The following is a 21,961-nucleotide window of genomic DNA, read 5'->3' as shown; positions in this document are numbered from 1 at the left end:
CAAACTGGAAAGACGGTAAACTGACCCTCAGTGTCTACAGCCTCTGCTCTTATTCTTCCTGCACTTCCCCGCTTTATCCCTCCTCACTTTGTCTGAAGAGGTCAGTGCCCTTGTTCAGCCATCCAAATCTGGCCCCCAAATATGAACAGTTCCCAGTCATTCTGTCTCAATGAATCCCTATGGCTCTCTCTCCCAGGATTACTTATTTCTAAACCTAATCTATAATTGGAACCTTTAAGTTTTTATCTAACTGAAAGAATTTTAGGTACCAGCAGCCTGTGAAGGGTGGAATTCTGGATAGAGATACAGAAGTTTCAATGTTGATCTGCAAATCACACTACACAGGCATAACTCTGCATGTTCCCCCAAGAAAAACTGTCCCCCAAAATCTGAATCTTGGGAATATTAGAGAGAGTACTGCATTGCTCATTTCCCACACTCCATGAAGATTTGGGGGTTGGGATTGGGTCCAAGGTGCTAGAAATCTGGCCAGAAAAGCTTCTGCCTCTAGGACTAAGTAGCAAACTATATTTCATCTGTTTCTGGGAGACTTCAGTTCAGTTCAGTTCAGTCGCTCAGTCGTGTCCGACTCTTTGCAACCCCATGGATTGCAGCATGCCAGGCCTCCCTGTCCATCACCAACTCCCGGAGTTCACTCAAACTCATGTGCATCAAGTCAGTGATGCCATCCAGCCATCTCATCCTCTGTCATCCCCTTCTCCTCCTGCCCCCAATCCCTTCCAGCATCAGAGTCTTTTCCAATGAGTCAACTCTTCACATGAGGTGGCCAAAGTACTGGAGTTTCAGCTTCACCATCAGTCCCTCCAATGAACACCCAGGACTGGTCTCCTTTAGGATGGACTGGTTGGATCTCCTTGCAGTCCAAGGGACTCTCAAGAGTCTTCTCCAACACCACAGTTCAAAAGCATCAATTCTTCGGCACTCAGCTTTCTTCACAGTCCAACTCTCACATCCGTATATGACCACTGGAAAAACCATAGCCTTGACTAGACGAACCCTTGTTGGCAAAGTAATGTCTCTGCTTTTCAATATGCTATCTAGGTGGGTCATAACTTTCTTTCCAAGGAGTAAGCATCTTTTAATTTCATGGCTGCAGTCACCATCTGCAGTGATTTTGGAGCCCCCAAAAATGACACTGTTTCCACTGTTTCCCCATCTATTTCCCATGAAATAGATGAAGTGATGGGACCAGATGCCATGATCTTCGTTTTCTGAATGTTGAGCTTTAAGCCAACTTTTTCACTCTCCTCTTTCACTTTCATCAAGAGGATTTTTAGTTCCTTTTCATTTTCTGCCATAAGGGTGGTTTCATCTGTATATCTGAGGTTATTGACATTTCTCCCGGCAATCTTGATTCCAGCTTGTGCTTCTTCCAGCCTAGTGTTTCTTATGATGTACTCTACGTATAAGTTAAATAAGCAGGGTGACAATATACAGCCCTGACATACTCCTTTTCCTATTTGGAACCAGTCTGTTGTTCCATGTCCAGTTCTAACTGTTGCTTCCTGACCTGCATATAGGTTTCTCAAGAGACTTAAAGGTAAAGAATTCTTAGATATGGTAATCTGATATCTCATTCCCACATTATTGGGAAACCATTGGCTCCTTTGCTGTAATCATTGAAATTACATCATTTGACATGAATTTTCAGCTACTGGATTAGGTTGATTTGTTAATACACTGTTCCTTCACTCAGCTGGGGGTGGGGAAGTGGTGGTACATGGTGTCCTTTGGAATCCAGTTGACAGAGTGATGGTGAGGCCATGTCCTCATTATAAATGTGTCTTTGTTTCTAGACTCTCTGTTCCTCTCCACTGCCTTATTGATCTGTGCTTCTGAAGGTATATCATTTGTTGTAACTGGTATAGCTTCATAATAATGTTTGATAGGCTGTAGTGAATTTTTACCTTCTCTTTTTAAAATATTCATAGAAATTTGGATAAATACTGATTTGGGTAAGTAGATAAATATCTCATAGGCTATTTAGAGACACTGGAAAAGACTAGAATTCCTTTTAAAAATTACATTTGGCTTTTAGAGTGTTATTTGATTGTCATACTGTATAGCAAATAAATAACATGGGGCCCCTGAATGATTAGGATTAATCCTGGGTCTTGAACAAGACCTGATGTAAGTTTCTGGTTTTTTTCTTGTCCAACCTTTTAACAACCTGCTTGTTGTTCCCAAACCACTGTTTATTCTTCCCCCATCACAGCACGCTCCTCACCCAATTCCCCAACAGTGGCAGCCCTATTGCTGATGTATTTCCTCCTTCACACTAGTATTTTAAAATGTATTTATTATTTTTTAATTGGAGGATAGCTGCTTTACAATGTTGTGCTAGTTTCTGCTCTACAACAACATGAATCACCTGTAAGTATACATATATCCCGTCCCTCCTGAGCCTCCCCCCACACCCTATTCCACCACTCTATCATGGAGTACCAAGCTGAGCTCCCTATGCTGTACAGCGGCTTCCCACTAGCTAGCTATTTTGCACATGCTAATGTATATATGTCAGTGCTACTCTCTCAGTTTCATCCCACCCTCTCCTTCTCCTGCTGTGTTTGCAAGTCCGTTCTCTATATCTGCACCTCACATTGGTCAGAATGGCCATTATCAAAAAATCTACAAACAATAAGTGCTGGAGACGATGTGGGGAAAAAGGGAACACTCCTGCACTGTTGGTGGGAATATGAATTGATCCAGCCACTATGGAAGCCAGTATGGAGGTTCTTTAAGAAACTAGAAATAGAACTACCATATAACCTAGCAATCCCACTACTGGCATATATGCTGAGAAAGCCATAATTCAAAAAGACACATGCACTCCATTGTAAAGTAAAAAAAAGAAAGAAAGAAAGAAAGAAAACTGGATATTCTAAATACATGGAAACTTTTAATTTGGATTAAATGTTGTATCAAAAACAAAAAGACACATGCACTCCAATGATCCTTGATGTAATTTTCTTAAAGAGACTGCCATTAAATTTTAATTGGATGTGACATCTTGTATTTGATCAACAAACTTACAATGTGTATGCATTAATTGTCTTTGATAGATTCTGGGTCTACAACCAATGAACAAATTAGAAGTAATTATGGAGGGTGTACAGAAGAAGAGGATGCAGAATTAAACATATTATTACATACAAAATTATGAAGGGCAAAGAGACTTCTGATGTCAAATAATTTGTTTTGCTTCCAGAGCACAAATTCTGAAGTCAACATGCTGCTGCTGCTGCTGCTAAGTCACTTCAGTCGTGTCCGACTCTGTGCGACCCCATAGATGTCAGCCCACCAGGCTCCCCCGTCCCTGGGATTCTCCAGGCAAGAACACTGGAGTGGGTTGCCATTTCCTTCTCCAGTGCATGAAAGTGGAAAGTGAAAAATGAAAGTGAAGTCGCTCAGTCGTGTCTGACTCCTAGTGACATGCTTGGGTCCAAATCCCAGTTTCCCTTCTTACCTCAGGGTCTGTGAGACTGTCTGCCTCAGGTACCCCATCTGGAAAGTGTAAATAATAATATTAATAGTGCCTATCTAGCTCCCATTCTGAAGAATATTACATCAGTTACTACACAGAAGCTATAAAAATAGTGAATAAGGATAGTATTTAATAAAAATTAACTGTAAATATTGTCATTTGCAGGGTCTGGCACCAGATTGAGAAAGAAACCTACACTTTTGCTACATTTATCCAGCAAAATATGGTACAAATATAAGAAAATATCGATGAAGACCTTCCCTAAATCAAAAGAACATCTTTATCATGCTCTGCCACGATGATCACCTTAGTATCCCAAGACATTCACCTTTTCCCTTCAACTTTCCCTACTAATCCCCTCCAGCTGATGACCGTGGAGAACCAGAGCAGCGTGTCCGAGTTCCTCCTCCTGGGGATCCCCATCCGGCCAGAGCAGCAGGGTGTGTTCTTTGCCCTGTTCCTGGGCGTGTACCTGATCACGGTGCTGGGCAACCTGCTCATCCTCCTGCTCATCAGGCTGGACTCTCGCCTCCACACCCCCATGTACTTCTTCCTCAGCCACTTGGCCCTCACTGATATTACTTTCTCATCTGTCACTGTCCCTAAGATGCTCGTGATCATGCAGACTAAGCGCAAATCCATCCCCTATGCAGGGTGCCTTTCACAGACATGTTTTTTCATACTCCTTGCTGATCTGGACAGCTTCCTGATCACTTCGATGGCCTATGACAGGTATGTGGCCATCTGCCACCCTCTGCATTATACCACCATCATGAGCCAGAGTGTCTGTGTCACGCTGGTGCTTGGATCCTGGATCATTGCTTGTGCTTGTGCTCTTTTGCACACCCTTCTCCTAGCCCAGCTGTCATTCTGTGCTGACAACACTATCCCCTACTTCTTCTGTGATCTGGCTGCCCTCCTCAAATTGTCCTGCTCAGACACTTCCCTCAACCAGTTGGTAATCTTCACTGCAGGGTTAACAGCCATTATGTTTCCATTTGTATGCATCTTGGTTTCTTATGGCCATATTGGGGCCACTATCCTCCGGGTACCCTCTGCCAAGGGCATCTGCAAAGCCTTGTCCACATGTGGCTCTCATCTCTCAGTAGTGACTCTCTACTATGGGGCAATTATTGGTGTATATTTTCTTCCATCATCCAACAGCACCAATGACAGTAACATAATTGCTTCACTGATGTACACAGTGGTCACTCCCATGTTGAACCCCTTTATTTATAGCCTGAGAAATAAAGACATGAAAGGGGCCTTGAGAAAACTCTTGAGCAAGAGAACATATTCTTCCAACTGATATTTACTTTTCCTTTATAAACAGTCCCTGTGATTCCATTTTTACATGTAAATACAAATTATTGAAAACATGGCTCCCTTGTCTTCCTTTCGTAGCTGTCACTCAGAAATCTTTATTGACAGTATTCTTATACTTGTTGGGGGAATAATAAGGTGGGATATGCTTTATAGAACTTAATTTGCTCTTTTCTTGGTTAATGGGGATTGGAAAATACTTTGGGGATGCTATGTCACTTTGGCTGGTGCCATTAAATGGAGGCTGTCAGGGCTGGCTCTTCCCCAGATTTTAAAGTTTTATAAAATGTGCCTGAATGTTCACATCCCCATTTCTAAAGAATTTTCCATTTTGGTGAGAATATGGTTCCTCCTGCACCCAGACACCTAGGCATCCAGAGACCGTGAGTCCTGTTAGAACTTGCAGGGAAAGAAAAATAATTTTATTTTATTTTATTTTTTTGGGCACACTGCAAGGCATGTGGGATCTTTTAAGTTTCCCAACCAGAAATCAAACCCACATCCCCTGCAGTGGAACCACCAGGGAAGTTCCCTAGAACATATTCGATTTTTCTCTTCCCATAATAAATGTACTTCTCTTGTCCTTCAGGAATATAACCCACACTAACTTTCTTCCAAGACCCTTGCAGATAATCAACAACAAAATAAATGTCACCTCTATCATTTCAGGTGCCAGTCAAAGAATTTACTATGTGATAAAATCTTCTCCTTTCATCCCGACAGCAACCCTCAGAGACACGTTAAGAAACTCAGGCTCAAAGAGGTGGAGAACACTTTAGGATCACAGTCGGTGAAAAGAAGGATTGAAACTTGGCTGTCTGATTCCAGAGTGGTTTGTTGTTATTGTTTAGTTGGTCAGTCATGTCCTTTGCGACCCCATGAACTGTAGCCCACCAGGCTCCTCTGTCCATGGGATTCTCCAGGCAAGAATACTGGAGTGGGTTGCCATTTCCTTCTCCAGGGGATCTTCCCGACCCAGAGATCGAGTCTGCATCTCCTGCATTGGAATTGCCAAGGACTGTAGTCATGTATGTGGGACACTGTGTCCTGGGGAGGAATAGTTATCTCAGCCTAGTGGCAGAGGATACATGAAAAGCTTCCTAGAGAAGATGTCTCTTTACTTGAGACTTAACAAATCAGAATTATCCAGACGTACACATTCTATCTCACCCTGATGATCACTGGTAGAGGAGGCAGTGTGTTTCAGGACAACAAACTGGCTGTTTCAACTGAGGAACCAAGATCTGATAGACACCAGGTACCAAAGTGAGTTGGAAGACATAAAGTGAAGATGTTTATAGGAAATGTCCAATAATCAATTTCGTAACTCCTGAGACTCCCAAACTAGAAGGAGGCTAAAGATCTCAACTGTTAGATCCTAAAAGTGCTAAGAGGAGGACATGAGAGGTTTTTGTAAAGATGTTTCTTTTGGAGAAAATGTTTATGTTACTTATGATTCTGAGGGTTGGTTGAGGCTTGGCTGATTCAGTTCAGAATGGCAGTTTCTCTGGATGTGGCTGGTCTCACTCATGCTTCTGTGGCCAGCTGCAGTTTGAAAAGTGAAAGTCACTCAGTCGTGTCCGACTCTTTGAAACCTGTACACTCCATGGAATTCTCCAGGCCAGAACACTGGAGTGGGTAGCCTTTCCCTTCTCTAGGGGATCTTTCCAACCCAGGGATCGAACCTAGGTCTCCCGCATTGCTGGGGGATTATTTACCAGCTGAGACACAAGGTTAGCTGATCTAAAATGGGCTAATTTGGGGTGGTTTTGAATCACACATCCTTCACCTTCTTCCTAGGACTTGCAGCCTCCTACCCCACCCCACCTTTCTTGTCCTTATGCACTACTAGACTGTCTGTTGCGAATTTAGCATCATCATCACCCACTGCTAAGTCTTCCCCTCCTTGTAGCAGTGAGGCTGGAAACATTTCCAGATTTTTCCTTTTTGTATTGTTCAAGTTTAATGCTTTGCAATGAGAACTCATGAGAAATTTAGAAGGCAGAAAAGGAGAAGGCGTTACTTTCTGGAGGTAATTACATTACAGGCAGAAACAGGCAAAAGTGAAGTTCACAGAAATTTCCCAGTGGACTTCTAAGAGCTGCCTGCATGGCTGCAGCAGGTTGAGACATTTTGAGGAGTTTGTCAGTATTTCTTGAAATTTTTCAGCTACTAACCATCAAACTTTTAAAACCATCTATTTTACATTTTGGGCTGAAATCTTTAGTTGTCGCTATTTTAACCTTCAAGGGCCACTCCTCTGACCTTCATTCTCCAGCTCTTGCAATAGTTGGCTAAGCAAGCACCTTTGTTCTACTCTTCTGAGCAAATCCTTATGGAATACTTCCACATCAAAATTACTCATCACTTATCTGAGTCTATTTTTTGGTATAGAGATGAAATTGCCAGATTGAAATACTTTCAATTTTAGTCAGGGACATCTATCATAGAGTAGTGAAGAAAGGATGAACTCTTTAAAAATTAAATTTTAGAAGTTCCTTATTACTATGAAGAAACATTAAACTAAATCTTTATTTCCTACTGCATTAAAAACAACTCCATGTGTTTTAAGAACTAAAGGCAGGGAATTCCCTGGGTGCCCAGTAGTCAGGGCTCCATACTCTCACTGCCCAGGGCCACAGTTCGATCTCTGTCAGGGAACTAAGATCCCATGAACCATGTGGTATAGCAAAAAAATAACAAGAACTAGAGACAAAGTTTTTAATTTCTACATAAATGTCACACTATCTTTATGTACATGAGTCAGGGAAGTCCTTTTTTGCTTTTAAAAAATTCAGATATATTTCATATAAACCACACTGAACATCACACAATATACTACCAAATGCTAGAACAAAACACTACTGAGGCATGGATGTCCAAAGTGCTACAAAAACTGAAGCCTGTTCAATTGTTAGCAAGAGATATACTACTGATATTCTATTATTCTATTCTGATGACACCTAGCTCAGGCTCTTGTGCTGTATTAACAAGGTCAGGGGCATGGGTTTTACTCTAGACACTCAATTGCTGCTATTTTCCAAAGTCACGAACCTCCCCTCGACTCTGGACAATGCCTTGCACGTAACAGCTGTTCGTCATACAGTGTTCGTGTATGTTCAGTTGATATTAATTGATGTTTGAGTTTGAAAGACATTGACACTGACACTGCAGTACCGTAACTGTCTTTTTTAAAAAAAAATCATAGATCTTACTGTTTAAGAAAAGTTTTAGGTTTACAGCAAAATTGAGTGTAAGCATGGAGTTCCTATATACCCCTGTCACAGCACACCTACAGCCCCCCTGACTCTCAACATCCCCCACCGGAGTGATGTTTGTGGCAGTCAGTTAACCCACATACCATAACTGTCTTGTTGTAGATTATCTTGCTAAACAACTCTACCCTGTACAAGGTAGACCCACCTATAGTAAATTGTATTAGAGGATATTACAGTGGGGTATTCCTACTATTTATGCACATTCATGGAGAAGGCAATGGAACCCCACTCCAGTACTCTTGCCTGGAAAATCCCATGGATGGAGGAGCCTGAAAGGCTGCAGTCCATGGGGTCACTAAGAGTCAGACATGACTGAGTGACTTCACTTTCACTTTTTACTTCCATGAATTGGAGAAGGAAATGGAAACCCACTCCAGTGTTCTTGCCTGGAGAATCCCAGGGACAGAGGAGCCTGGTGGGCTGCTGTCTATGGGGTCACACAGAGTCGGACATGACTGAAGTGACTTAGCAGCAGCAGCATGCACGTTCATGATGCTGACAAAAAATCTGAGTCCACCTTTCTTCAGACCCTACACTTTTTCTGATGTCACATCCCTTTCTTGTTGTCTGTAAAATACAACAGTTGCCATTTTCAGGGTGACTTTCTCAAGGAAGCACTTTAAAGTCAATAACGCAAATCACAAAATGATACATTAATAACTTTAATCACTTTAAAATTAAGACATGGATAGAAAGTAAGAAGCAAAAGTAGCAAGCTTCCAATAATGGACAGCATTTACAATATATACAAATGTGACAAAGGGTTAATTTTAAGATTATATGAAGTCCATCTGTACTGCAATTAAAAAAGAGAAATAACTCAATAGAAAAGCAGGAAAAGACATAATCATTTATTTCACAGAAGAAAATCTTGTACCAGTAGGGACAATGATGGCTGCTCAAATGTTGCAAAGTGGGTTTTCTAGTGGGTAGATGGCATTTCACTATGTGGTAAATGAGGGACCAAGACCACCAATCTCTCAGGACTGCAGATAAATCTGCTTCCAGACAATAGAGAAGACACACATCCTTCTTTAAAATTACAGCCAGGAAATAGCACACATTCTTTTCCAAAGGGGAGGACATGCCACGGAGCCACACCTAGATTAGCAGGAAATGTGGCAGCTGTCTCCCAGAGCCAGCTTCATAGTTGGGAAAGAGATCAGAAATTCTGGTGGACAGCTAGCCATCTCTGCCACAAACATCCAATAAGCATAAGATAAGATGCTCTATGTCATCAATTACCAGAAAAATAGAAAGTAAAACTACAATGAGATATAATTTTCTACTCACCAGAGTTGTAAAAACTTTAGAAATTTATTAGTATCAAGTATCGTTGAAGAATGGAGAAGGAAATGGCAACCCACTCCAGTACTCTTGCCTGGAGAATCCCATGGAGGGAGGAGCCTGGTAGGCTACAGTCCATGGGGTTGCAAAGAGTCGGACACGACTGAGCGACTTCACTTCACTTATTGCTGAAGAAGTAAAATATTAGGGACTCTCATACTCAGACAATGGAGTTTTAAATTTGTATAACTTTAAAAAAATTAATAGAGTATTCCTTAGAGTAGTTTTAGGTTTAAGAAGAATTGAGCAGAAAATGTCCAGGAACTTCTCCCCAACCCTTATGGGGGGAGAGAATTACAAACATCTTACATCCATTTGGTACATTTGTTATGAGTGAACCATCATCGATATATTTTATTAAAGTTCATAGTTATGTTTAGAATTCACTCTCTGTGTTGTAGTTTTAAAATTTTTGGAAAATATATGATGACATGTATGCACTATTATATTATCATTCAGAATAGTTTACTGCCCTAAAAATCCCCTCTCTTCTATTTATCCTTCTTCCACCTCAAACTCTGGACCCCTGGTAACCACTGAAATTTTTGTCTTCTCTAGAGTTTGCCTCTTCCAGCATCTTATATAGCTAGAATCCTACAGTATGTAGTCTTTTCAAATTGACTTCTTGATACAACTATTTCAGGAGATTTAGCAGTGATAATTAAGTTGAACATACACATCTACAATCCAATAATTCTTCTTCTGAGTATATAATTTACATGATCTCTTGCTTATACACAATAAGTAATGCACAAAAATATTTGTTGCTACATCGTTCATAATAACATAATGCTGAAAATAAGCAAAAAAGCCATAGAGAATAATACAGATAAGTGTTTCTTTTATAAGAAATTATAAACAAAAGTACACAATGTGATGATTTGAAATACATATATATTGTGAAATGATTACCAAGATTAAGATAATTAACACATCTATCACTTCCTTTAGTTAATCTTTTCATGTGTGTAGTGATAATGCTTGTGAACTATCTTCAGAAACTTTCAAGTATGCAATGCCATGTTATTAACTAGCCATCACACTACACTTGGTCCTCAGAACTTCTTCTTCAAACTAAAACTTTGAACCATTTGACCTACATTACCTACTTCCCCCTACTCCCTGCCCCTGGTAACCACCATTCCATTCTCTATTCCTACAGAAATCAGCATTTTAAAAAAGTTTCCACATATAAGTGATGCCATATAGCATTTATTGTTGTCTGGTTTATCAAATGTTCACATTGTACACTTTAAATATATACAATTATATTTGTGAAAAAAAAAAAAGATAGCCACAGAAAAAGAAATGTTTCAATGAAAGCTTAAAAGATAGGGATTTTAAAAATGTAACAGGAGGTTGTTTTAAAAGTAAAAATATAGTAATAATTTGATAAGAAATTACAGATAGAATTAATACTAGGTTTCTAATTAAGGTCACTCAAAAGAGAACTTTTAAATGTATTATGGAATTAAACTAAAAATAAAATCATAAGCCAACCAGAAATAATCTTTTTGTTATCTTGAGAAGGGAAAAATGCTTTGTTACATGAGGTCTGTAAATTATCCACACCCCTTCACCAAAATAGTGAGAGTTGTGAGTACAAAATTTTTTCTTCAATGTTTGTGGAACAATGAATACCACAGAAAAAAGGAGGGGGGAAGGAAATGGTAGTTGTGCAGGTATATTTGTAAAATCTTTCCCTCTCTATAATGAGCAAAAAATTAAACAGGGAAGAAAGCCATGTCCAAGCTGAAGCAGAGACTGAAGATAGAAGGCCACATCGAGACTCACTAAGAAATAACTAATCAGAGAGGAAAGGATACTCATATTGTATGTGTGGGGTTCAATTAATAGGGAAACAAAGGTTATCCTTATGAAAATGTTCCTCTACTAAGTATATTTCCCAGAGCTCCTTTCATATCCTGATTTCTCAGACTGTAGATAAAAGGATTTAGCATGGGAGTGATCAGAGCGTACAATATGGCCACAGTAACATCCTTGTCATTGGAGTTATTAGATGAGGGGAAAAAGTACAGTCCAATAATTGTTCCATAGTACAGAGCCACCACAGAGAGGTGGGACCCACATGTAGACAAGGCTTTGTAGAGTCCCTTGGTGGAGGGGACCCTAAGGATGGTTGCCCCAATGCAACCATAAGAGACCAATATGCATGCAAATGGCAGGGTAATGACCACCACTCCCACAGTGAGGATAAACAGCTCATTGACTGTGGTATCTGAGGTGGACAGTTTAAGTAAGGTGGCAAGGTCACAGAAGAAGTGAGGGAGAAGGTTGTCTCCACAGAAAGAGAGATGGGCCAGGAGGAGGGTGTGTAAGATGGCACTAGCAGTGGATAGGACCCAGGACACAATTACTAACAGGAAACACAGGCTCTGACTCATAATTGTGATGTAGTGGAGGGGGTGACAGATGGCCACATACCTGTCATAGGCCATTGAGGTGAGAAGAAAGCTGTCAAGACACCCAAGCATTAAGAAAAAATACACCTGGGAAATGCACCCAGCATACGAGATGGATTGACTATGTGTCTGCATATTCATGAGCATCTTCGGAGTTGTGACTGATGAAAAAGTGATGTCAGTGAAGGCCAAGTGGCTGAGGAAGAAGTACATGGGGGTGTGAAGGCGAGGGTCCAGCCTGATGACCAGGAGGATGAGCAGGTTGCCCAGTACCGTGGCCAGGTACACGCCCAGGAACAGGGTGAAGAACACACCCTGCTGCTCTGGCTGGATGGGGAGCCCCAGGAGGAGGAACTCGGACACGCTGCTCTGATTTTCCCTCCCCATGGTCTCTTTTGCTGGAGATGAAAAAAAGAGATGAAAATGTGGAAGCATGAGAAATCATTATGACTATCACATAATGAAGCATACTTTGGAACAAGTCAGTACATGAATCTTAACCTGAATGGCTCATGGTCTTTGCTCCTCTAATGGACTAGTGATGGTCTGGATAAAAATGTCCACCTAGAAACCAGCACTATTTCTTTTGGAGAAACCACGTAACATTAGAATTATTATTATATCAAATCAGGCTCAAACCTGAGGAGTTCAGGAGTTTATAACAGAAATCTGAGATTATTAATAGAATATTAGCCTGCGTGGCTATGTCAGTAACCAGTTATTAGAAATACACATTTTGATATTTGGCAAAACTAATACAATTTTGTAAAGTTTAAAAATAAAATAAAAATTTAAAAAAAATAATAAAAAAATAGAAATACTAGTAGAGACTCTACAATTGGTCTGTTGGCCTTTCTTAACCTTCCACATGCCTCTCACACACTTTAGCTTATACTTTGATTGGATTGGATGAAGATGAGACAAACCAATGGACTGCTTTGTATCGCCCAGAAATTGGGATTTGGAGACTTGGTGAAAACATGTAACTGATCAAATGAAGGCACTAAAGACAGAAGTCTTTGTCAATAATATAAAAGATCAAGTGACACACCATGTAATATAATCAGTTCTTCTCTTAAGAAAATGCCTTTCCATTCCTCAACATTTTCAATCTGCCATCATTCTTTGTAGAGAGATTTTCATGGGACGTGGAGGGAAAAAAAACAGTTTCCCTTTTAAATTCCAAACTTATTCCCTCAGTTCTAACCAGATCATTTTATTCAAGTTTTCAAAACACCAGTAAATGCTTTGGCTTTTTCCAATCATGTCCTGGATCTGCCAAAAAAAAAAAAAAGCTCATCTTAAGTATCTGGCCTATATAATTTACTGAATAACTTTCAGAGTCCTAACCTAAGTTTTATGCCAGTGATTCATAACTGAGATTTCCTTGTTGTATTCTAACACTTTGTTAACATTATCATTTTTCTTTCTTCTTCATGTCAATTAGATTTGTTCATGTGAATGCTCATGAAATAATAGAGAAAGAGAACATGGTGGTCTGTTGACTGAAAAATAGAATCTGCATACTATATAAGCACATTTATTCTAAAGCTCTCTCTCTCTTTGGGAGCTGAGAAAGTATCTCACAACAAAACTCATCTTTTCTGCTGGGGGTTAACTGAAGTTTGCATTATCTACCAGTTCTCCCCATTTGACTCAAGTTATCTCTACAATTTCTATATTCCCCAATTTACTGCATTAAAAAATCCTATTTACTTAATATTACTACCTTAGATGAATTACACATTCAGTGTTGCTAATTATTACTATGCTAATACTAATCAGTTTATCACAATAAAAGTGCTAACTAGCTGTCTATGGGCATTTAGATTGTTTCTAATATTTTACTATTTCCAATGATACCTCATTAGTAACATTGTTCAAAGGCCTTTTTCACATTAGCTTATATATCTATAGGATAAATTCCTAGAAATGCTATTGGAGGCTATATAAATTCATGATAATAATCAGTTCAGTTCAGTTCAGCCGCTCAATTCTTGTCCGACTCTTTGTGACCCCATGAATTGCAGCATGCCAGGCCTCCTTGTCCATCACCAACTCCTGGAGTTCACTCAGACTCACATCCATCGAGTCAGTGATGCCATCCAGCCAGCTTATCCTCTGTCATCCCCTTCTCCTCCTGCCCCCAATCCCTCCCAGCAACAGAGTCTTTTCCAATGAGTCAACTCTTCACATGAGGTGGCCAAAGTACTGGAGTTTCAGCTTTAGCATCATTCCTTCCAAAGTATACCCAGGGCTGATCTCCCTTAGAGTGGACTGGTTGCATCTCCTTGCAGTCCAAGGGACTCTCAAGAGTCTTCTCCAACACCACAGTTCAAAAGCATCAATACTTCGGTGCTCACCTTTCTTCACAGTCCAACTCTCACATCCATACATGACCACTGGAAAAACCATAGCCTTGACTAGATGGACCTTTGTTGGCAAAGTAATGTCTCTGCTTTTGAATATGCTATCTAGGTTGGTCATAACTTTCCTTCCAAGGGGTAAGCATCTTTTAATTTCATGGCTGCAATCACCATCTGCAGTGATTTTGTTAAACTACAAGCTAAGGCAGTGAGGAAGTCTGTTCTTACGGGTTCTTTAAAGTGAATTCTAGATAATAAAAATCCTGTTGAATAAAGCTTATAAAAACAGGCTTTGTAGTTAGGTTGGATAATACAGGACTGTGGTGTTTGAGGAATAGGTAAAATTCAGGAGCAATGTAAGCACAGGAAACTTACATGGTTGGAGAATTATCTAGGAGTCAGCTTATTTAAGACCTTTTCTGCTGTAATTGAAAGCTTTGATTCTATTCTCAGAGCAATAGACACCGATGAAAATATTTAAGTAAAGGAGTGAATGAAAAATTCTAAGTTGTATGCTGGCTACTGGATAGAGAACAGATTACATTAATAGCAAGGCAAGAGTGTTAGCAAAAATTTTAACAGGAGGCTATTGCAGTAGTTCAGGTACAAAAGAATACCTGCTTACACCCGAATCATAACAGCAGAAATGAAGATCATCGCAGATTTAGGATAAAATTTAGAGGAAAAGCCAAAAAGACAACAATGAGGAAGAAAGGTAAGTAAGAAGAGATATAGTTTTCCCTATCCTCTCAAAGATTGGCTAGAGGATCAGTTTGAGATAAATTATTCTACATGGAACTGTCTGTTATATGCTGGTGAGAAAAGTGGTAGAACTACAAGAGGGATCAATAATACACATTGGAGACACACACACAAACATGTATCACTGCTGCTGCTGCTGCTGCTAAGTGACTTCAGTCGTGTCCGACTCTGTGCGACCCCATAGACGGCAGCCCACCAGGCTCCTCTGTCCCTGGGATTCTCCAGGCAAAAATACTGGAGTGGGTTGCCATTTCCTTCTCCAGTGCATGAGTGTGAAAAGTGAAAGTGAAGTCGCTCAGTCGTGTCCGACTCTTAGAGACCCCATGGACTGCAGCCTACCAGGCTCCTCCGTCCATGGGATTTTCCAGGCAAGAGTACTGGAGTGGGGTGCCATTGCTTTCTCCGAACATGTATCACAGTATTGAGTAAATTCTACTCCTACTCTTGCCTCTTAGGTGGTTAGCACATATACCTTCAGCTACAAGGCATGGGAACGTTTTTCCATTTCTCTCTAGAAGACAAACAGTACACTGAAACAGCGGAGGCTCTAAGGATATCGAAGAAGCCTTGCAAAGGGAAGAATTAGGAGTTCAAAACCAAATAAGATAAATGTGCTGACACACATTTTCTTATAACCCCTGAGCAATGGGAGTGGCTTTTAAATTTATGAATAATGGAGAGGACCAGATTGGGGATGGGAGGGGAAACCCCACTGCTAGTTCCAGGCTAGAGACAAATGGGAAATAATTCCTTCATTGTCTTTGGTTCCCTTGAGGGAAGAACTGTCTGTTGACAGCAGGAAATAGGAAAGTTCACCCCAGAGGAATAATGGATAATAACAACAAAGCAACTTTTAGGAACTTGGTGATTCACAAAGCTTTTTACTTTCTTAGTTGACATTGGGGAAAATGTGTTTCAGAGTCTATAACAAACCAAACTGGAGCTTGAGTGAGTTAACCAAAGTCTCTTGTTTCTGGATTCCATGTTATTTCAAGAACACCAGAAACACTTTAATACTCTTGTTCTCTGAACAAAAGATTGAGGGATTTTATGTCTTGTCACCACAACTGGACCCTGGGGAATGGACTACAGTTCGTTTACACATTATGATTAAGTTGATGATCTCTTAAGTTTGAATACAGTCTAACAACCCTGCATTCTTACTCCTTCCAACTACATTTAATTTTTTTGCATCATATTTCACATCCTTTTATTTTGTGAATCCCTGAACTACCTATTGTGACTATAGATAATTCTATTGCTTTTTCCTTTACTCTTTCTACCAGCTTTATGGCTGGTGATTTTATTATTTTTATTGGAGTAGAATTGCATTATAATGTTGTGTTAGCCTCTGGTATACAATGAAGTGAATCAGCTACTTGGATATATATATATATATATATATATATGTATTGGATATCTATATCTATATCTATATCTATATCTATATCTATATATCTCCTCTCCCTCTTGGGCCTTGCTCCCACCCACCCCCCTCTCACCCATCTAGGTGTTAGAGAACACTGAGCTGAGCTTCCTGTGCTTAATGACAGGTTGTCACTAGTTGCCCATTTTACATATATTTTTTTACTTTATGTTTGCCTTTACCAACAAGATTTTTCCTTTTGTCATTTTTGTTTTTCCAGTTATGGTCTTTTCTGCTTAGAGAAGTCCCTTTATCATTTCTTGAAAGCTATTTAAGTCCTTTAGCTTTTGCTTGTCCATAAAATTCTTTGTCTCTCCTTCAAATCTGAATGAAAGACTTGTTGAATATAGTATTCTTGGTTGTAGTTTTCTCTTTCAGAACTTTGAATATGTCATGTTACTTCCTTTTGGTCTGCAAAGCTCCTGCTGACAAATCAGCTGCTAGTCTTATATACATAACTAGCTGCTTTTCTCTTACTGCTTTTTAAAACAAGATTTATTTATTTTATGATTGTTGACTGTAAGTGGTTCTTCATGGCCGCACGCAGGCTTTGTCTGGTCTCACTGAGGGAGGCTACTATTCACTGCAGTACACAGGGCTCTTGTTGAGGTGGCTTCTCTTGTTGCAGAGCATGGGCGTTAGTGCACAGGCTCAGCAGTTGTGGTGCATTGGCTTAGTTGCTCTGAGGCATGTGGGGTCTTCCCGGACCAGGGATTGAACTGGTGTCACTTGCATTGCAAGGTGGATTCTTAACAACTGGACCACCAGGGAAGCCCTCTCTTACTGCTTTTTGCATTCTCTCATTATCTTTTATTCTTGTCACTTTAATTATAATGTGTCTTTGTATAGTGTCTCTGTACTTCCTGGATCTAGATATCTGTTTACTTCCCCAGGTAAAAGTTTTCAGAAATTATTTTTTTAAATAAGTTCTCGACTCTTTCTCTCTCTCTTTTCCTTCTGGGACCCCTATAATGTGAACCGTAAGTTGTCCCAGAAATCTCTTAACTCATTAGCATTTTAAAAAATTCTTTTTATTTTTTTTTCTGTTCACCTTGGTAATTTCCACTTTCTTGTATTATCTAATCTATTGATCTCTAGATTCCTTCTAGTGTATTTTTATTTCAGTTTTTGTACTCTTGAGATCTGTTTTGTATTCTTTTATCTCTTCTTTATATTTTCTAACTCATAAGCATCTCACCATGTTCATCTATTCTTTTCTTTTTTAATTTCATTGATTTCTTTTTTTAATTTCTTAATTTCATTGATCATCTTTAAGATTCCTGGAAGAAATATCAACAACCTCAGATATGCAGATGATACCACCCTAATGGCATAAAGCAAAGAGGAACTAAAGAACCTCTTGATGAAGGTGACAGAGGAAAGTGAAAAAGTTGGCTTAAGACTCAACATTCAAAAAACTAAGATCAGGGTATCCAGTCCCATCACTTTATGGCCAATAGATGGGGAAAAAGGAAAGAGTGACAGACTATTTTCTTGGGCTCCAAAGTCACTGTCGATGATGACTTAACCACACAACTAAAAGACGCTTGCTCCTGGGAAGAAAAGTATGACAAACCCAGACTGTGTATTAAAAAGCGAAGACATCACTTTGTTGACAAAGGTCCATCTAGTCAAAGCTACGGCACTTCCAGTAGTCATGTATGGATGTGAGAGTTGGGCCATTTAGAAGTCTGAGGGCCTAAAAACTGATGCTTTTGAACTGTGGTATTAGAGAAGACTCTTGAGAGTCTCTTGGACTGCAAGGAGATCAAACCAGTCCATCCTCAAGTAAATCAACCTTGAATTTTCATCAGAAAGACTGATGCTGAAGCTCCAATACTTTGGCCATCTGATGTGAAAAGACCCTGATGCCAGGAAAGATTGAGGACAGGAGTAGAAGAGGGTGACAGAGGATGAGATGGTTGGATGGCATTGCTGGCTCAATGGACATGAGTTTGAGCAAACTCTGGGAGATGGTGAAGGACAGGGAAGCATGGCATGCTGCAGTCCATGGGGTCACAAAGAGTTGGACATGATTTAGCGATTAAATGACAGTGACCATTGCCTTGAACCCTATCTGTTAAATTGCTTATCTCCACTTTCCTTAGTTCTTCTTCTGGGGCTTTGTCTTGTTCCTTTTTTGGAATATATTCTTCTGTCTCCTCTTCTGCCTAATTCTCTGTGTTTATTTCTATGTATTAGGTACACTGGTTATGTTTCCTAGTATTGGAGAAGTAATCCTACATAGGACTATCCACATGCACTATGTGCCTAACAGCATGCTACCCCCTGGCCATCTAAGCTATGTGTTCTAGGGATGCCCCCTATGTGGGCTGTGTGAGTCCTTCTGCTGTGGAAGGACTGGCTATTGTAGGGAGCTTGTAGGTAAGACTGTTCCCTTACCCAGTTGGCTGCCTGGCTCTACTTCATATGTTGGCTGCTGGCTCCAACTGGGTGGGGCTGGATGGGGCCAGGTCTGGTGTAACTACTGTCATCCCTGGGTTGGTGCCAGCCCACTGGTGGGGGTAACTAGGCCACTGGCTGTTGGGGGACCTGGGACTGGTGGTTGGGTAAACCTCTGGTGCTAATGGACTAGAGGGAGAACCCCCACATGGCACTTGCCAGCACTGGTCTTCTTATGGTAGAACAAGCTTCTACGAATGGCTGCTGCCAGCCTCTGTGCTCCCAGATGGAGTCCTGTCTCTCTGGGAGGTTCTCCAAGATCTGCAAATGAATCTGAGGGGTCCTTTCAAATTATTGTCTCTGCATGGGGACTCAGATCATGTGAGATTTAGTATGTGCCCTTTCAAAGTAGAGTCTCTGTTTCCTACAGCCCTCTCTCACATGCAAGCCCTGCTGGCTTTCAAAGCCAGACATTCTGGGAGCCTGTCTTTGCTGTGCAGAACCTCCAGGCTGGGAAGCCTGAAGTGGTGCTTGGACTCCTGGCTTTTAGGCGAGAACTTCTCCAATTGTGATTATCCTCCCTTTTGTGGGTCACCTCTCCAGAGGTATGGATTTTGACAATATCACATCTCTACCCCTCCTTCTTGTCTCACTGTTTCCTTCTTTATATATTTAGTTGTGGAAAATCTTTCCTGCTAATCTTCAGGTTATTATCTTAGATAGCTGATCAGTAAATAGCTGTAATTTTGGTGTGCTTGTGGGAGAAGAGGTGCTCAGGGTCTTCTTACTCTGCCATCTTGGCCACCTTGCATCTTATTTCTTCTTTTTATAGATAAGAGCATATCTTAATGTGTTTGGGCTACTATAACAGAATACCAAAGACTGGGGAGCTTAAGCAACAAACATTGTTTTCTCATAGTCCTGGAGGCTGGGGAGTTCAAGACCAAGATGCTAGAGATTTGGTGTCTGGTGAAAGCCTGCTTCCTAGTTAATAAACAGTCATCTTTTTTGCTGTGTCTTGACTGGGCAGAGGGGGCATGGGAGCTCTCTGGGGTCTCTTTTACAGGGCACTGATACCATTCATGAGGGCTCCACCCTCATAACCTAATTAACATTAAATACCATCATATTGGGGAATAGGTTTCAATGTATGAATTTTGGAGGGACACAAGTAAATACTAATTACACAGTCAGTCAGTCAGTTCAGTTACTCATTCGTGTCCAACTCTTTGCGACCCTATGAACCGCTGCAGGTTAGGCCTCCCTGTCCATCACCAACTCCCAGAGTTTACCCAAATTCATGTCCATTGAGTCAGTGATGCCATCCAACCATCTCATCCTCTGTCATCCCCTTCTCCTCCTGCCCTCAATATTTCCCAGTATCAGGGTCTTTTCAAATGAGTCAGTTCTTCGCAGCAGGTGGCCAAAGTATTTGAGTTTCAGCTTCAACATCAGTCCTTCCAATGAACACCCAGGACCAATATCCTTTAGGATGGACTGGTTGGATCTCCTTGCAGTCTAAGGGACTCTCAAGAGTCTTCTCCAACAGCCTTGACTAGACGGACCTTTGTTGGCAAAGTAATGCCTCTGCTTTTGAATATGCTATCTAGGTTGGTCATAACGTTCCTTCCAAGGAGTTAGCGTCTTTTAATTTCATGCCTGCAATCACCATCTGCAGTGATTTTGGAGCCCAAAAAAATAAAGTCAGCCACTGTTTCCCCATCTATTTGCCATGAAGTGAAGGGGCCAGATGCCATGATCTTTGTTTTCTGAATGTTGAGCTTTAAGCCAACTTTTTCACTCTCCTCTTTCACTTTCATCAAGAAGCTCTTTAGCTCTTCTTCACTTTCTGCCATAAGGGTTATGTCATCTGCATATCTGAGGTTATTGATATTTCTCCCAGCAATCTTGATTCCAGCTTGTGCTTCCTCCAGCCCAGCATTTCTCATGATCCACTCTGCATCAAGTTAAATAAGCAGGGTGACAATATACAGCCTTGATGTACTCCTTCTCCTATTTGGAACCAGTCTGTTGTTCCATGTCCAGCTCTAACTGTTGCTTCTTGACCTGTATACACGTTTCTCAAGAGGCAGGTCGGGTGGTCTGATATTCCCATCTCTTTCAGAATTTTCCACAGTTTATTGTGATTCACACAGTCAAAGGCTTTGGGATAGTCAATAAAGAGAAATAGATGTTTTTCTGGAACTCTCTTGCTTTTTTGATGATCAAGTGGATGTTGGCAATTTGATCTCTGATTCCTCTGCCATTTCTAAAACCAGCTTGATCATCTGGAAGTTCACAGTTCACATATTGCTGAAGCCTGGCTTGAAGAATTTTGAGCAATTACTTTACTAGCATGTGAAGGTGAAGGTGAAGATGAAGTCACTCAGTCGTGTCCGACTCTGTGACCCCATAGACTGTAGCCTACCAGGCTTCTCCGTCCATGGGATTCTCCAGGCAAGAATACTGGAATGGTTTACCATTTCCTTCTCCAGGGGATCTTCCTGAGCCAGGGATCGAACCTGGGTCTTCTGCATTGGAGGCAGATGCTTTAACCTCTGAGCCACCAGGGAAGCCCCTAGCATGTGAGATGAGTGCAATTGTGTGGTAGTTTGAGCATTATTTGGCATTGCCTTTCTTTATGCAGTAGATTGTAACAATTCCCTCTAAACATTTCACTTTATTTCACTTGCTTTGACTGATTTTCCATCTCAAGTTAAACTATTTAACACTGCTACCAAGGTGACTTGGGGCTTCCCAGGTGGCTCAGTGGTAAGGAATCCACCTGCAATGCAGGAGTCAGAGGAGATACAGGTTTGAATCCCGGATTGGGAAGATCCCCTGGAGGAGGGCATGGCAAAACACTCCAGTGTTCTTGCTTGGAGAATTCCATAGGCAAAAGAGCCTAGTGGGCTACAGTCCATAGTGTCACAAAGAGTCAGATACAACTGAAGCTACTTAGTATACATGCCCCAAGGTGACTTACCTATTTTTTTTTCTCTGAAATTTTGGATATATATTTGAAGGTTATTTTCTATATTTTTCAAAACGATAACATTTAGTGTTGGGGGCCAGCATGAGGCACTCCGCCCATGGCAAAGGTCATGAGGAAGGAGGCTCGACATACG

The 21,961-nt window shown here is 40.7% G+C and overlaps 2 protein-coding genes and 1 non-coding gene across 3 annotated transcripts; 1 reads left to right on the top strand and 2 right to left on the bottom strand.

Moving 5' to 3' along the window:
* The first annotated feature begins 3,571 nt into the window (after positions 1-3,571).
* LOC123464532 (olfactory receptor 1J1-like) lies at positions 3,572-4,814 on the top strand. Its single transcript, XM_045162424.1, has one exon. The coding sequence runs from the start codon at positions 3,804-3,806 to the stop codon at positions 4,812-4,814; it is 1,011 nt and encodes a 336-aa protein (XP_045018359.1). The 5' UTR covers positions 3,572-3,803.
* A 6,513-nt stretch (positions 4,815-11,327) lies between these two features.
* Positions 11,328-12,263, bottom strand: LOC123464805 (olfactory receptor 50-like). The gene has a single exon (XM_045162423.1). The coding sequence runs from the start codon at positions 12,261-12,263 to the stop codon at positions 11,328-11,330; it is 936 nt and encodes a 311-aa protein (XP_045018358.1).
* A 9,070-nt stretch (positions 12,264-21,333) lies between these two features.
* TRNAW-CCA lies at positions 21,334-21,406 on the bottom strand. Its single transcript has one exon. It is a non-coding gene; the product is annotated as a tRNA-Trp (tRNA).
* Positions 21,407-21,961: the final 555 nt, after the last annotated feature.

This window comes from Bubalus bubalis, chromosome 12, assembly GCF_019923935.1.
Source record: "Bubalus bubalis isolate 160015118507 breed Murrah chromosome 12, NDDB_SH_1, whole genome shotgun sequence".
NCBI classification, from domain to species: domain Eukaryota; kingdom Metazoa; phylum Chordata; class Mammalia; order Artiodactyla; family Bovidae; genus Bubalus; species Bubalus bubalis.
This window is presented reverse-complemented; position numbering and strand designations above follow the sequence as displayed.

Excerpts from the sequence above, each read along its gene's own strand:
- LOC123464805 (XM_045162423.1), bottom strand. The coding sequence starts at position 12,263 with ATGGGGAGGGAAAATCAGAGCAGCGTGTCCGAGTTCCTCCTCCTGGGG.
- LOC123464532 (XM_045162424.1), top strand. The coding sequence starts at position 3,804 with ATGATCACCTTAGTATCCCAAGACATTCACCTTTTCCCTTCAACTTTC.